The sequence below is a fragment of the Podarcis vaucheri genome (genome assembly GCF_965113315.1).
Source record: "Podarcis vaucheri genome assembly, chromosome: 5".
Classification (NCBI taxonomy): domain Eukaryota; kingdom Metazoa; phylum Chordata; class Lepidosauria; order Squamata; family Lacertidae; genus Podarcis; species Podarcis vaucheri.
The window spans coordinates 96,842,205-96,856,718 of NC_138763.1; the positions used below are offsets into that span (position 1 = coordinate 96,842,205).

Consider the following 14,514-nt stretch of genomic DNA (forward strand, 5'->3'; position numbering starts at 1 on the left):
TGGGACTGGGAGCGAGTGACTTTTGCGCGCAATTTGCGCCTCGGGGTGGAAAGCAGCCTCTCCAGTCGCTGAGCCCAAGCGCGGCGTTTCGGCGGATCCCGCAATTATTTCAAAGCGAGCGCCTCCTTCTCCTCCCACCTCGCCAAATAAGGCTATTTAGATGCTTTCCAGATGAGTGGAGGGCGCTGAAACCGAGCTGACAGCGAAGTATATCTCCGGCAGCGCCGCTATCCTTCACCCTCCCGGCCGCCCCCTCTCCACCCTCCTGCGCGCTCCTCTGGGACGAAGGTTGCTGGCCGTTCTGGGCAAGGGATTAATTTGCAGCCAATTACCACCGGGTGCTAAATATGAATGCATAACGAAGCCCCCCCCTCCTGCGGGAAAGGAGGGTGGGATAAATGTCTAGGCTGCCCCCCAGAGAGGAGGGGCGGGGGTCAGAAGCCGCAGCAGCGCAGGGACCTTTTGGAGCGGAGCGCACAGACGCGCGCACACACTCTCCGCGCCTCGCTTTCTCTGCCAAGTTCCTCCTCCTCCTCCGGAGGGGGTGTTTCCAGGCGAAGTTTGCAGAAGGAAGTCATCCGGAGGGGGAGGGCGGTGGAGGGGGGGAGGGCTGCTCTGTGAGGAGTCATGAACGTGAGGCGAGACAAGGCTCAGGTGGGTGACGTCTCTATTCCGGCTGCAGCGGCGGCAGCGGTGGCGGCGGCGGCAGCGAGCCCTCTGGAGTGCCTCTTGGGGGAGCCCGGGTCGTGCAGCTGGCCGAGGGGGGACAGTATGGACGGGCCGGCGGAGCAGCGCCTGACGCCCAGCAGCGACCTGCCGCCGGTCTACTCGTGCCCCGTCAGCAGGGACAGGCAGGGCAGCGAGAACGCCAACAACACGGCCGGGCCCGAAGGGGCGGGCGGCGCCTTGCCCGTGGTGCACAGAACCACCTCCTTCTCCGTGCTGGACATCCTGGACCCCAACAAATTCAACAGCAAGAGCCGCAGGCATTGCGCCGTGCTCTACAAAGCCGCGGCCGGCGGAGAGTACACGCTGGCGAGCGAGGAGAAGCTAGACGATGCCAAGGCTTTGGCTGATGACTTCCAGGCAGCCAGGAGAAAGTCCGCGGCCGACCTGCGCAGTAAGTACCACGGGCCGCCCTCGCCGCCTTCCTGGCAACCCCGACCCCGCAGCAGCAGCAGCAGCCAGGGAGGACTCCGGTGGGTCCCGTCTAGTCGCCTGCATTGGCTTGCCCGCCACTTCTGTCTCCGCGCAGGAGGCGTTCCTCTGTTGTTGCGGGCCAGCCAAGGGGAGCAGAGGCGCTCAGGAGAGCGGGCAAGCCCCCGAGGCCCTCTGCAGAGAAGAGAAGGGAGGGCTTGGCGGAACTCTCCCGGTCAGACGCGCCCAAAGTTTTGTGCCAGGCAATGGCACCAAGTGGGGAACTCGCCCTCCAGGTTCCCATGCTAGGCAGAGGGAGAGGGAGCCTGGGAAAGGGGGAAGAAGCCTCCTTTCTCGGCCTGGAGAATCTCTCTTGCCGGAGAGGAAGGGGCCCGGGCCGGCGCTCCAGCGCTGGAAGATGCCTGCTTTGTGCGCTCCTCAGCTTTAAGGCCAGGGCAGACTCGGCGAGCTGCTTTCTTGGACTCAGGCTGAAGGGAACGGACAAGGCAGGCAGCATCCTGCAACTCCAGGTGGCCGGCTAGGTTCTCAAGAGATGGCACCACGCAGCCAAGTCCCCTTTTGAGGGGGAGGAAGCCGGGCCACTGGAGAGCGGCTGGCGTTAGCGGGAAGCCTGCCAGAGCCCTCCAATTGCTTCAGAACCGCAACCGCCGCCTTTCCTGCGCGGGTTCTGGTTCCCCAGGTTAACCTTTTCTGGGGGTAAAATGTGCCTTTAAGGTCCAGGGGTGTTCTTTTTTAAAACACACACACACACACACACAAGCACAGACCTGGCTTTTTGCTCCCGGCGACAGATTCAATTTTCTCTCTCTCCCACCCTCTTTAGCTTTTTTTAAGGACAAATCAGACTAATTGTGACAAAATGCTGGTTATCTCTGGAAAAACAATTAAATTCCTTCGATTACATTTAAAGTAAAATGTGCTTAGCAGCGTAAAGAGGCTGCATAATGGGGGAAATCGCCCCAGAGTGGCGTGTAGGACTGAGCGGGTCGATATCCTATTATCGAATTGTGCATATCTCTTTCAAGCACCTTGCAAACTCTCGCCTAACATCTAAATTATAGGGTCAAAATTCGGATAATTACTCGATTAAAACCTATTACACTTATTAGGGCTGCCTATCGACCGGGAAGGGCGTTCGACCCGGGCGCCAGATTGCTTTTGCCTCCCCGGGTCCCTGCTAGGCTCCCGACGCCCCCTCCCTCGCCCTTGCTCCCTTCCGGTTCCTTGGGCTGGGACACCCCTGCGTGGGACCGGGGGGGCCCGGGGTGCTGGAAGAAGCAGAGCCGGTCACATCCCCGGGAAACGCGAGCCGCCGGAGGCCTGCGCAAAGTCAGCAGGCGCGCAACTCCATGCCCGGCGGTTCGCACCCAGCCTCCAAGGTCTACTCTTGGGGCCCGCGCTCCGGGACACTCCGGCTTCCAGCCGCTTGCTCGGGGAGCCCAGAGAGGTCCTCGGGTCGCTCGGGACCGCGGGTGTCCCAAACAGTCCTGGCCAGGAGGCGCGGAGGCCCAGCTTTCCTACTCCCAGTGCCAGGGCCCGTCTGGACCCCACTCCTGGGGCCAGATCCTAAGGGCGTGGTGGGGCAGGATAGGGACTTCGAGGAGTTTGGAGACCTCGATCGGCGAGACTGCTGCGCTCGTACTTTTCTTCTAGGCAAAACTTTGGGGCGCAGTCGGAAAGCCTCCTACCGAAGCGCCCCGAAAGGATACCGTTTTGTGGCAAGGAATTGCCCCCGCGCAAGAAATGCCGCGCTCATCCAGAGGCTTTGCAAAACCAAAGCAGTTTGCCTAAACTTTCATTGAGCTTCAAATTTCCCGATCGCGCGCCGGAGTTTCTGCACCTTTCACCCGGGAGGAGTCAAGTCAAGCTTTGGAAAGCTCGATTGTCCGACAACTCCCCACTTCAGAAATGAGGTTGCGGTTTCTTTTGTCCGGCGAGGATCCAGCAACAGCCCGCGTTAAAACAATTTCTCTATAAATTCGTTTACACCGAGCCAAATTTGAGATCCGCTGTACCATTAGTTCTGGTTTAAAGGAGGTCGATATTGCAGAGGAGGGAAATCTGTATATTTTACGCCCAAGCCTTGTATCCTCGATTTCATGTTTCCTCCAATAATTTAAGTGCGCGAACTTCCCTGTGAAGTTTGGGGGGTCTTGGCGATTTAAAGCTTTTAAAACCAAACAAACAAACTATCCCCAGGCCGCGTTTTGCCACCCGGGAGCTGCTCGCTTTCGAAAAGTGAGATTTTCTTCTTCGCTCATTTGCCTCGTCGGCGAAAGCAAAACACTGGGGAGGTCTGGGGGCACCGGCAAGAACCCGACTCTCGCCCGAGTCCCATTAATTGGCGATTAATATATAACCCCAAACAAATTAAGTGACCGCTAACTGCTTTGTACATTACACAGAATTGGTTTAATTAAGTTTGGATCTGCTCTAGCAATCGATACAAGTATTTGGTCCAATTAAATCCTTCTTCCAGGGGATAGCCAAAAAAACAAAAAACAAAAAAAAACACGAATAAGCAAATAACGGACAGACAAAGCTTTGATGGGAAGTGAGTGACGTACTGCTTGCTTCTCCGGCTCCATTCGGATGAAGGGCACTTTCTGATCTTTTTTAATAAAACAAAGAACAACAACCAGCTTTTTAAAAATCAGGCCATAAACTGCATGTGTTCTGCCTGCCTTCAACAAGTCCTTTCCAGTAGGGAATGAGGGGGCCATTATTTCCACGAAATCTGCGTGTTGCGGGACCGAGTGCCCGCCATTCGCCCAGCTCAGCTGGCTGGAGAGAAGCGTTTCTCCGGGCTTCCCCCGCTCCGTTCCCCGCTTATCCGGCTTCGATTTGCGCAGGCTGCAAGGCAGCAAGCGAAGGGCGCCGATCCTTTGGCCAATGAGATCGTGCTTATTATTTTTTTAATCATTAAGCTTTTTAAAAAAATTAAAAATATTATTATTTAGTTGGAGTTTTGTCCTCCAAGTTGAGTCCGCGCGTTCCTGGCAGTACAGTACTTTTAGGAAGCCAAAGCAACGTCTTCTTTCCGTCGACTGATAATCTTCTGGGCTGAGGGGAACAGGACCTGAAGACTATAGTGCGGGATGCCAACAGCCTAGGAAATCACCCAAGGCGTCCTATCTCCAAGGCATGCCAGGGAACAGGCGCTTTGGGTATTTAAGGGGGACCCGGAGTTTTGTGGTTTGGCGGTTCAAAGCAGGGGAGTGAAACCTCCCCCTGGGCCTGGGCTCCCCTTCTGGGGGTCCTCTGGGCGGTTCCCAGCGCGACTCCCAGGCCCCCGCTCCCGGGGCCCCTGGATGGCTCTGGACGCGCGCGATCAGACCCCCAAAACAACAGAGGCGACCCTCGCCTGGCGGCCTGCCGCGAAGGAAGACGCTCCTGGTGTCGCCCCCCCCCCGCCAGCCCTTCCCTCTCCCCGCCAGCCTTATCCTAAATCGCAGCGGCAGAGCATTCAACAAACAGGTCCCGGGGCTCAAAGGCGACGCCACCCACCTTCAGGCCGCGTCCAAAGGCCTCTGCCGCGCTCAAGTTTCGCCTTTCCAAACAGAGCCTCCGGCCAGCGGGCCTCCCCGGTTGCCCCTCCGATGGCTTCTTCATCTGCCGCTCCCTGAACTTTCAAGGCCTCAAGTTGCGGACAAGGAGTGGGAGTAAGGCGTGTAGAGGGTGGGACTAATAATAATAATAATAATAATAATAATAATAATAATAATAATAATTTTGAAGTAGTTTTATCTTGCCCAAGGTAACCCAAAGTGACTTACAACCAACCAATTAACCATTCCTTGCTTTGCGTAAAGGGGGCATTCACAGTTATTTTTCTAAAGGGGGCGAAGGAAGTAAAAAACTAAAAACAAATAGACAAAGCTAACTTGCACCAGAGAGCAGGTCTTCAGCGGTGACGCCTGGACAGACCTGGTCTCTGAGAAGCTGGTGCTCCAGGTCTGCTCTGCCCACCTACAGGTGGACATGGCGTCCAGACCACTCTCTGTCCGTTCACCACTGACCACCTGAATTGTTTCCCTGACTCCATTTACTTCCTCGCAGACTTTATTAATTGCATTGCTCTGACAATCAACTTCTCAGCCCACTGCATTTATCTTTAAAACAAAACAAAACATAACATAACAAAAGCACACGACCCAAATACCAGGTTAACAACACTGAGCTATACTTTAGGGCTGTCCTAAAGTACTTCAGCAAAATGGGTATAACGACACTAGGTTACTTTGCAGCGCTGGCGAGACCCCTCAATTTCTTAGGCAGCCTCCTGTCCCCTGCAATATGGCAAAAACATGGAGGATTTTATGTGCATTGGTATTAACAGGATGAAGAAAATCACAATTTTTTTGGTATGAAATAAGACCCAAGTTAGAAACATTATGAGCTCCCGTCTTGGCTGTTGCCTTGGCTGACACGCTTTTATTATGAATAAATTTATCAGTAAACAATACTACCCTAATTAAAGCTAAACCAAAACTCCAGATCCCCGAATTGTTTTCCTGTGGGGCAGCAATCTTTTTTTTTCCCCCTGCCAGCGAAGACCAGCAGAAAAGGTTTTATAAAAGACCAAGAGTCTCGCCTTCTGTTTGTTTCATTGGCTTGCTCTGCTTTTCTAGATCTCGGTCCCTGATACAACTTAATTCTTAAAGCACCGAGAGCAGGGCGGGCAGGTAGGCAAGTTTCTCACGAAACAAATGAGAATGGCTACTAGAAACTTTCTCTTTTAAATGAAAAGTGGGAATCTGGAGTATTAAGGTGGGGGAAGGAGAGACGGCCCCCCCCCCCGGTGCGGACACCAATGCCCACCATCAGGATCACGAATAATGAAAAAGTGGCTAAGTAGACGCGCCTCGCTTTTGAACGACACATTTCTGACCCCTACTAGGGCAGAAGCGCAGATCCACGTGTTTGCAGAGCTGTAGTCTGAGGCACTTATGGGGGGAGAGATTAGGGTGAGCAAACTAAAACCGAGAGACTTCGGTTGTGCGGGTGGCGAAATGTGCCCAAGACGGAATGGCTGGCAAAGGAATGTCTCCTCCTTTCCCGTTTTCGACGGGCTGCGCCTGGCGCTGTTGTCCTGGGGGCGAGGACCCGGCCCGGCTCTGCGCCGGCCACCCCGGGCCCAGGAGGGGCTGTATGTGTGCTTTGCGCGTGGAGGGGTGGGGGCGAGGACGGCCGCAGGAGCCCGCCCGGCTCACTCTCTTTCGCTTGTGTGTGCAGAGCCCGGCGAGCTGTACCGGAGCGAGGAGGCCGAGCTGGATCCGAGCAAGCGGAGGAGCCCCTGCGCGGGCAGCGAAGCCCCCGACGAGGAGGAGGACGAGGAGGAAGAGGACGAGGAGGAAGAGGAGCTGTGCAGCGAGGAGAGCAGCAGCCACAGCGAGGGGGGCGCCCTCGAGGCGGGAGGCGGCGGCAGCCTCGCAGCGGACGACCTCGGGGCTCACCCGCCGCCCCCGCCGCCTCAGCAGCCCGGAGGCGCCTCCGGAGGGCAGCCGCCGCAGCCTCAGGCGCAGGGCCAGCAAGCAGCGTCGGCGACGTCCGCGCCGTCGGGCAAAGCCAAGCGCAAGCGCCCGGGCTCGGATTCCAAGTCGGGCAAGCCCCGCAGGGCGCGGACAGCGTTCACGTACGAGCAGTTGGTGGCTTTGGAGAACAAGTTCAAGGCCACACGGTACCTGTCGGTGTGCGAGCGACTCAACTTGGCGCTGTCCCTCAGCCTCACCGAGACGCAGGTCAAGATCTGGTTCCAGAACCGGCGCACCAAGTGGAAGAAGCAGAACCCCGGTGCAGACACCAGCGCCCCGACGGGCGGCGGCGGCGGCGTGGGGGGCGGCGGAGGAGGCCTGCCAGGCGCGCTCAGCCCCCTCAGCCATTCGCCCCCCATGGGGGGCCACGGGCTGGCCATGCACGGCCCGCCGGGCGCCTACGGCAGCCACCCGGCCGGCGGGCTGGTGTGCGCAGCCCAGCTGCCCTTCCTGCCCAGCCCCGCCGTCCTCTCGCCCTTCGTGCTGGGCTCGCAAACCTACGGCGCGCCCGCCTTCTACACGCCGCACCTCTGAGGGACCGACGGGGCCCCCGCCGCTGCCACCAGCCCTTGCGGGGCAGGAGACTTGCGCGGGGTCGGCCTCCGAGCCGAGGCAGCCTCGCTCCCCGGCCTACGATCCCCGCGTCCGCCCAACGGAGCGAAGAGGATAGGTGCCCTGGCGCCTGGTCCACGGACGATTCTCGCCTGCGGGCAGCCGTCGCGTTGCTCTGAGCTGCGGGACAAACTGAGCAGAGGCCGAAGGAGGCCGCCTCGGTCTCTCCATGTAAATAATACGCGCTGTCCCGTCTTTGCCCGGGTCCCCTTTCTCCTCCTCCACCGCCCCTTGTCCGAGATGCCTCTGCCCCGCAGACTCTCAGGGTGAAACGGGGCGCGGCGTCCCTTCCAGGCGCCGTCGAAGAAATGAGGCGCTCTCCGCCCTCGGGACGCCGCGCTTTTACGCACTTCAGCGTTGCTGTTTTTAAAAAAGGACGAGGAACTGGGAGGAGGGAGTTTAAAAATGGAAAACCGAGGGGGCTGTCTTTCCGGAAATGCGTTAAAAAAAAACCCGAGGGAGAAAGAGACAAGCCTTTTTGTAACATCAGTCAACTATGTATATTTCTGGATGTTATACAAATTTTAACTTTATAATTTGTGTATAAAGTGCGCAGGAAACATTGATCCAAAAGGTATAGAAAGCACTTTGCTGGAAATCTAAATCAATAAAGAATTGATTTAGTCGACTATGTTCTGCCTGAGCGACTGTTTTTAACCTTTTTTAAAAAAAGAGAAAGAGAAAAAACACTGCAGTCATCGCCAGAGTTAGTTGGCGTTGACAGAAGAAGCAAATAATCTAGGTCACTCACGATCCAGCCAAAGCTAAGCAGTTATTAGTCCCCCGCCCCTTGTGATTTCCGGAAGATTTCAAGGCGCGCGCTCCGCTTTCCCATTGCAACTGTGCAGGCCGCTTAACCGTACCTGGATCCCGCTGCCTTTAATGTTTCTAGCTTTCAAATAAGCCCAAAGGCTGCCGCGTCTTCCCCAACACCTCCAGCGTTTCTGGTTTGGAGAGAAACATATTCCGCATGTAGACTTTTTTCTGTGTGGACGTTATTTCCCATCGTTTATTCCCCGGCCCCTCTCCAATAATTAGTGTGTGCGTGTAAAGGTTCTTCTCTTGGCAGTGGCGTAGCGTGGGGGGTGCAGGGGGGGCCGGCCGCACCGGGCGCAACATCTGGAGGTTAGGGTTAGGGGGCGCAAATCCACGGGTTAGGGGGCGCAAATTACTTGCCTTGCCCCGGGTGCTGACAACCCACGCTACGCCACTGTCTCTTGGTAGTTTCCAAAGACAGCGAATATAATGTGTTGGGATTAAAAGTGTAATAAACCGGTCGTGGTTGTATTTTGGATGTTTTTTAAAATGTACTAATACTGCCATTATTTGTGTACATAAAATATGTAATCAGTTTCTTAGCCAATATTTGGTTTCCCCCTCCTTAAAACAAGCTGCGTTTCGGGAGCTTTTTCATTCCCCATTCCTATACCCACCACGCCAAAAACAAAAACACTCCGCTTTCCCTCTCAGTATCCGGTGTAATTTAGAAGTCAAACGAGATGATGCATATTATCAATAATAATGATTTGTCATTTAAGCTATTTATTAAAAGCCAGAAATATTTGGCTTATCTTCCGCAGCTCTGTGGCGCGTCGGGAGGCGCGCAGGACGGAGTTCAACCCACTTCAGTAGGTTTTGCAGCCAGGCCGAGCCGGGCACTTTGCATTCCCTTCCCGATCCCCACAGTTTGGCAATGATAGCCTTTGGACCTGCGAGGTGCGGTTGTTTTTAGCTTGCAGTGGGGGAAAACGTCTCTCGCGGGCTGCATTCCTGCGCCCTCCAGCTGCCGGCGCGTTTTCGATGGCGCGCAAGATTCCTGCTGGCGAGGCGCAAAAGCCCGCCGCGTTTTGCAGGGGGCCGGCTGGGCAGCGTTAGTCCTGCTGGCCCCGGGGCCGGAGGGGGCGGGCGAGGGGTCCCCGATGGCTCGTGGCGTTCAGGTGACAAGGCCTTCCTTTGGGGACGGACGGTCCTTCCTTGGCGCGCGGTGACAGAATTAAACGACTTCTTTCTAATCCCATTAGCTCCTTCCTCTCGTTTGCTTCCTCCGCTGAGCATTTTTGACAGCCTCTTGCTGCCACCGCTGACACTTGAGGAGCGAGGAAGTTATAATTTCTGACAGAGAAATTACAGCTGCGCGCAGACGGCCTCGACGGCTGGGAATGGAAACGGAGCGAGAGGGAGAAGAAGGAGGGGCGCGCAGATGGCTGGGTCTGCGCTGGGCGCGCTCGGCCGCCAGAGGGAGCAGGAGGAGCGCGTGACAGGGCTAGGGGGACCAATAGGGCTAAGGCCGAAGGAAGGCAAAGAATTCCGCTAATAAAACGCAGAATTCTGCTACTGACATATCCAGACACGGCTATAAAAAAACTATATACAAAGTTGCACCGGCCCCAGGCCGGTCAGCGTGGCCACTGGTTAGAGAGGATGGCAACAGGACTGGATAATGGGAGGACGAATTCCACCAAGTGCTATGTCGTCAGCGCTGGGTGGGAGCTGTTTGTTTGTGACTTTAAAGGTAAAGGTAAAGGGTCCAGTCGTGGCCGACTCTGGGGTTGCGGCGCTCATCTCACTTTATTGGCCGAGGTCATGTGGCCAGCATGACTAAGCCGCTTCTAGTGAACCAGAGCAGCGCATGGAAACGCCATTTACCTTCCCGCCGGAGTGATACCTATTTATCTACTTGCACTTTGACGTGCTTTCGAACTGCTAGGTTGGCAGGAGCAGGGACAGAGCAACAGGAGCTCACCCCGTCGCAGGGATTCGAACCGCCAACCTTCTGATCGGCAAGTCCTAGGCTCTGTGGTTTAACCCACAGCGCCACCCGCCTCCCATACAAACAAACAAACGCATCAATGCATCGAAACCAAGCGGGGCATGCCTCGAAAATTTATTATTTATTAAATTTCTTAGCCGCTTTATCCTATCTTATCTTGCCCAAGGCAATAATAATAATAAAATAATAATAATAATAATAATAATAATATAATAATAATAATAATAATAATAATAATAATAATAATACCCCTCCCCCTTGCATTGTTCTGGGGTTCTCTCGCCCCCCTGAAGCCAATTTCGGGGGGGGTTGGGGAAGGAGAGGGGGCGCTGCTGCCCCAGCAGGACCCGTTGAGCAGCTGACAGGACTCCTTAGCTGAATCCCACCCTTTACGTGGCTACTCATAAGTAAGCCTCCCCCCCCCCCGAGTTCAAGTGTGTGCGCTCGCGTATTTGTATCCTCAGCAACTCCTAGGCCCAAACTGATTGCCCCCCCTCTCTCCGCCCTCCCCCGACCCATGAGCACAAAAACTAATTTCAACAGAGCCAGTACTTTCCCCTGTAGCAGCTCTGAGAGCCAAGGCAGAAAAGAGGGGCTGGTAAATGTTCTTCATCTGCTCATAATACCAGCACCCAAATGTTTTTATTTATTATGTTTCTATACCGCCCTTTATCTTAGGATCCCAAGTCCCACAGAAGAAAGAGCTTCAGAGGGATAGGTTTGGGCTGGGTTCTTATGATAACAGGGAGAAATGTAAAGTATTGCACTTGGGCAAAAAAAACGAGAGGCACAAATACAAAATGGGGGACACCTGGCTTGAGAGCAGTACATGTGAAAAGGATCTAGGAGTCTTGGTTGACCACAAACTTGACATGAGCCAACAGTGTGACGCGGCAGCTAAAAAAGCCAATGCAATTCTGGGCTGCATCAATAGGAGTATAGCATCTAGATCAAGGGAAGTAATAGTGCCACTGTATTCTGCTCTGGTCAGACCTCACCTGGAGTACTGTGTCCAGTTCTGGGCACCACAGTTCAAGAAGGACACTGACAAACTGGAACGTGTCCAGAGGAGGGCAACCAAAATGGTCAAAGGCCTGGAAACGATGCCTTATGAGGAACGGCTAAGGGAGCTGGGCATGTTTAGCCTGGAGAAGAGGAGGTTAAGGGGTGATATGATAGCCATGTTCAAATATATAAAAGGATGTCACATAGAGGAGGGAGAAAGGTTGTTTTCTGCTGCTCCAGAGAAGCGGACACGGAGCAATGGATCCAAACTACAAGAAAGAAGATTCCACCTAAACATTAGGAAGAACTTCCTGACAGTAAGAGCTGTTCGACAGTGGAATTTGCTGCCAAGGAGTGTGGTGGAGTCTCCTACTTTGGAGGTCTTTAAGCAGAGGCTTGACAACCATATGTCAGGAGTGCTCTGATGGTGTTTCCTGCTTGGCAGGGGGTTGGACTTGATGGCCCTTGTGGTCTCTTCCAACTCTATGATTCTATGATTCTATGATTCTATGATTCTATGATTCTATGATTCTATGATTCTATGATTCTATGATTCTATGATTCTATGATTCTATGATTTGACTTGCTGCACAGGGTCCCCATCTGCTGTTTGGTCCGGGAAAAGGATTCTACCGGGAATTTAAACCTCCTTTCTGGTGTTACCTTAGCTGTGGGCAAGCGCCTGCAACACGTGCAAGCCCCAGAGGATATGCAACGCCAAGAGGATCCCTGCCAGGCTACCACCTCCAATCCTAGATCTGCAGTGGCTCCTTTCCTACTAAGGCTCAGATATCATCAAGATTAGAGGGTTTTGTTGTTGTTGTTTGTTTGTTTTTGCAGTAATGCTACTTATTGGTTGCTCCTGCTTCTGCCCTTTTATTTTAGGATTTTATTTTAGGAATTTCCTCGTTTTATTATTCCCCTGCACTCTTGCGACAGATTTCCATGTGAACCAACTACTATTCACTATTGTTGGGGCTGGTGGCTTTCCACCGCAGAACCGGTTTGCCACTTTCCTCTCACCTGTATTAAACCTTCGACCTCGGATAGGTGGAATGGAATCCTTAGGAAGGAAGAGCTACCTTCTTTTTTACTCCCCAAAACTGACAGAACCATATTTATTTTATATTATTTATTTTAATGCTCGTTTTCAATACACACATTCCCCAAAACCTTCACTTTTCACTGCAGGGGAGATAAAAGTTTGTTGTTATCTTACATTTCCCTGCACCTTTTGCAGAAGTGTGAATGTGTGTGTGTGTTTTCTCAATGGACCTTTGCAATGCTGTGCAACAGTTATCCGCAACCACACACCCCTAATAGAAAACATTGCCAGTGCCACAGAAAATGTAGCTGGTGAGTGCCCATCAAAGTGCAACTGTAAAGTGTGGGAATGTTCAGGGAGGCAAGAGAGAATATATTGTTTAATTATATCCTTCCCAACTTGTGTTAACAAGTTCTACAATTTAGCAGAGTAACATTCCCCTTTTTAAACTTGTACAGTGGATAACGTCTTGCCAGGCTTGTTTAAGCCTCTAAAATAAGTTTCCTGGTAATTCCCCTTTATTCCGTCTTAAAAAGATTAGACATGACACCTTGTATAAAAGTATAAAAGAGTTTACTCACACACATTCTGTTCACAGATGGATCCCAGAAGGCAGACTTGGGTTACAAAATAGATACACCTGGAATCTATCCCATAAGGAGATAGTTCCTTTTCCCTCTCTTGGCTGCAAGCCTCTCAGACTAAGAAGATGTTGCTTCTTCGAGGAATGGAGTCAGAGAGAGAGTTGGCTGCATCCCCTGTGTTCTTTTGTTACCTGCATAGGTGAGGTCATGCCCACCTGGGCAGAGGAGGAAACAGGAAGTTCCGACTGGCTGGTCCAGACACCCCCTTTTACTGTATGTCCACTCCAGGAATGCTGTATTTGACTGCTCTGTGTTTCACATCCCACATAACACACCCTTTCAGCTGTACATCTTAACTTAGTAATCTTAGTGTGTTCAGGGTGTTGGTGACTTGTGAGAATCAGCTGATACTTCACCACACCTCAACCGGTGTGATGCGTCAGCAAAGGATGTGGAGCCCCAGCAGAGACTTCAGAGATTTCCTGCTCCCGGCAGACAGCTTCTTCCAGAGTCCCCAGTTAAGGGGAAAACTGCTCTCCCACACAGTTCAAAGTGACGAAGTAACAAAGTGTTTATTGCCTCCAGACACAAGGCAAAAACTAAACACGATATACAGTTCCTCAAGACTTTGAAGTAAAAATAAATATGTACAGAGAGATCAGCTAACACTGTCACCCTGCTAGTTAATGCTGCTGTGTAAAACCCACAGCCTGGTCCTCTGACTCTCACAGATTCAGAGTCAGACCCTGACAAGCCAACAGTGCAATGTCAGGACATAGACATGCAGCAGGACATAATTAAAGATTATTATACCTGTCTCTACATTCCTAAGCCAATGGGGATGTGAATGACCCAGGGAGTTATGCCTTGCTCTGTTGCTATGGTAACCCTGTGCACCTGGTACCCTTATCTCAGAACATTCAGACTTGGGGGATGTGCTACTCAAGACACGAGACCAAGCACTGTGTAATTCAACCCATTGTTCACATTTCACCAACAATGGGGACTTGCTCTCGAATAAGTGTGCCTAAAGCTCTAGACACGGTGTTCCTTTAGTCACCTGAACTTGAAAATGTGCAGTAGTGATAAAAGGGTAAGTAACAACATTTAGCAAAAGCAGTTACTAATCATGATTCCTCCCCCCCAATTTCCAGGTAACCAAAGGACAACAGACGCCAATCTTTGTGTTAGTTGTGCAAAGAGGGCATTTTAGCAGCTACAACTTTTCTTACTCCAGCATGAAAACGTGTACCGTATTTTTCGCTCTACAAGATGCACCAGACCACAAGACGCACCTAGTTTTTGGAGGAGGAAAACAAGAAAAATATATTCTGAATTGCAGAAGCCAGAACAGCAAGAGGGATTGCTGCGCAGTGAAAGCAGAAATCCGTTTTACTGTTCTGGCTTCTGGGATAGCTGCGCAGCAGCCTGCATTCACTCCATAAGAAGCGCACACACACTTCCCCTTACTTTTTAGGAGGGAAAAAGTGCTTATTTTTTTGCTTATAGAGCAATAAATACGGTACTTGCCCACAGCCCCTTCATTATTAACATGAGGCCTCCCCCCCTCTTCTGGATACTATATTAGATTTAGATATATAGTCAATTGATCCCATTTATGGAGAATTCTCTTGGCTTGCTCAGTATTGACTTCTGCTTCCTGCCAAATCCCCTCCCATGAAGATGTCCACTATTGGATAGTTTGAGTGACAAGAGCCTGGTGCTCCCTGCTATTGATTCATAGCCTATAATCTGAACTATTAAAAAAGTAGCAAAATTCATAATGTGCAGGGAGAGAAGGCTAAT

The 14,514-nt window shown here is 52.5% G+C and overlaps 1 protein-coding gene across 1 annotated transcript; it reads left to right on the forward strand.

Moving 5' to 3' along the window:
* Nucleotides 1-627: 627 nt before the first annotated feature.
* NKX1-1 (NK1 homeobox 1) lies at nucleotides 628-7,768 on the forward strand (the record flags this gene model as incomplete). Its single annotated transcript, XM_082225224.1, has 2 exons — nucleotides 628-1,120; nucleotides 6,394-7,768. The coding sequence occupies 2 exons, from the start codon at nucleotides 628-630 to the stop codon at nucleotides 7,224-7,226; spliced, it is 1,326 nt and encodes a 441-aa protein (XP_082081350.1). The 3' UTR covers nucleotides 7,227-7,768.
* Nucleotides 7,769-14,514: the final 6,746 nt, after the last annotated feature.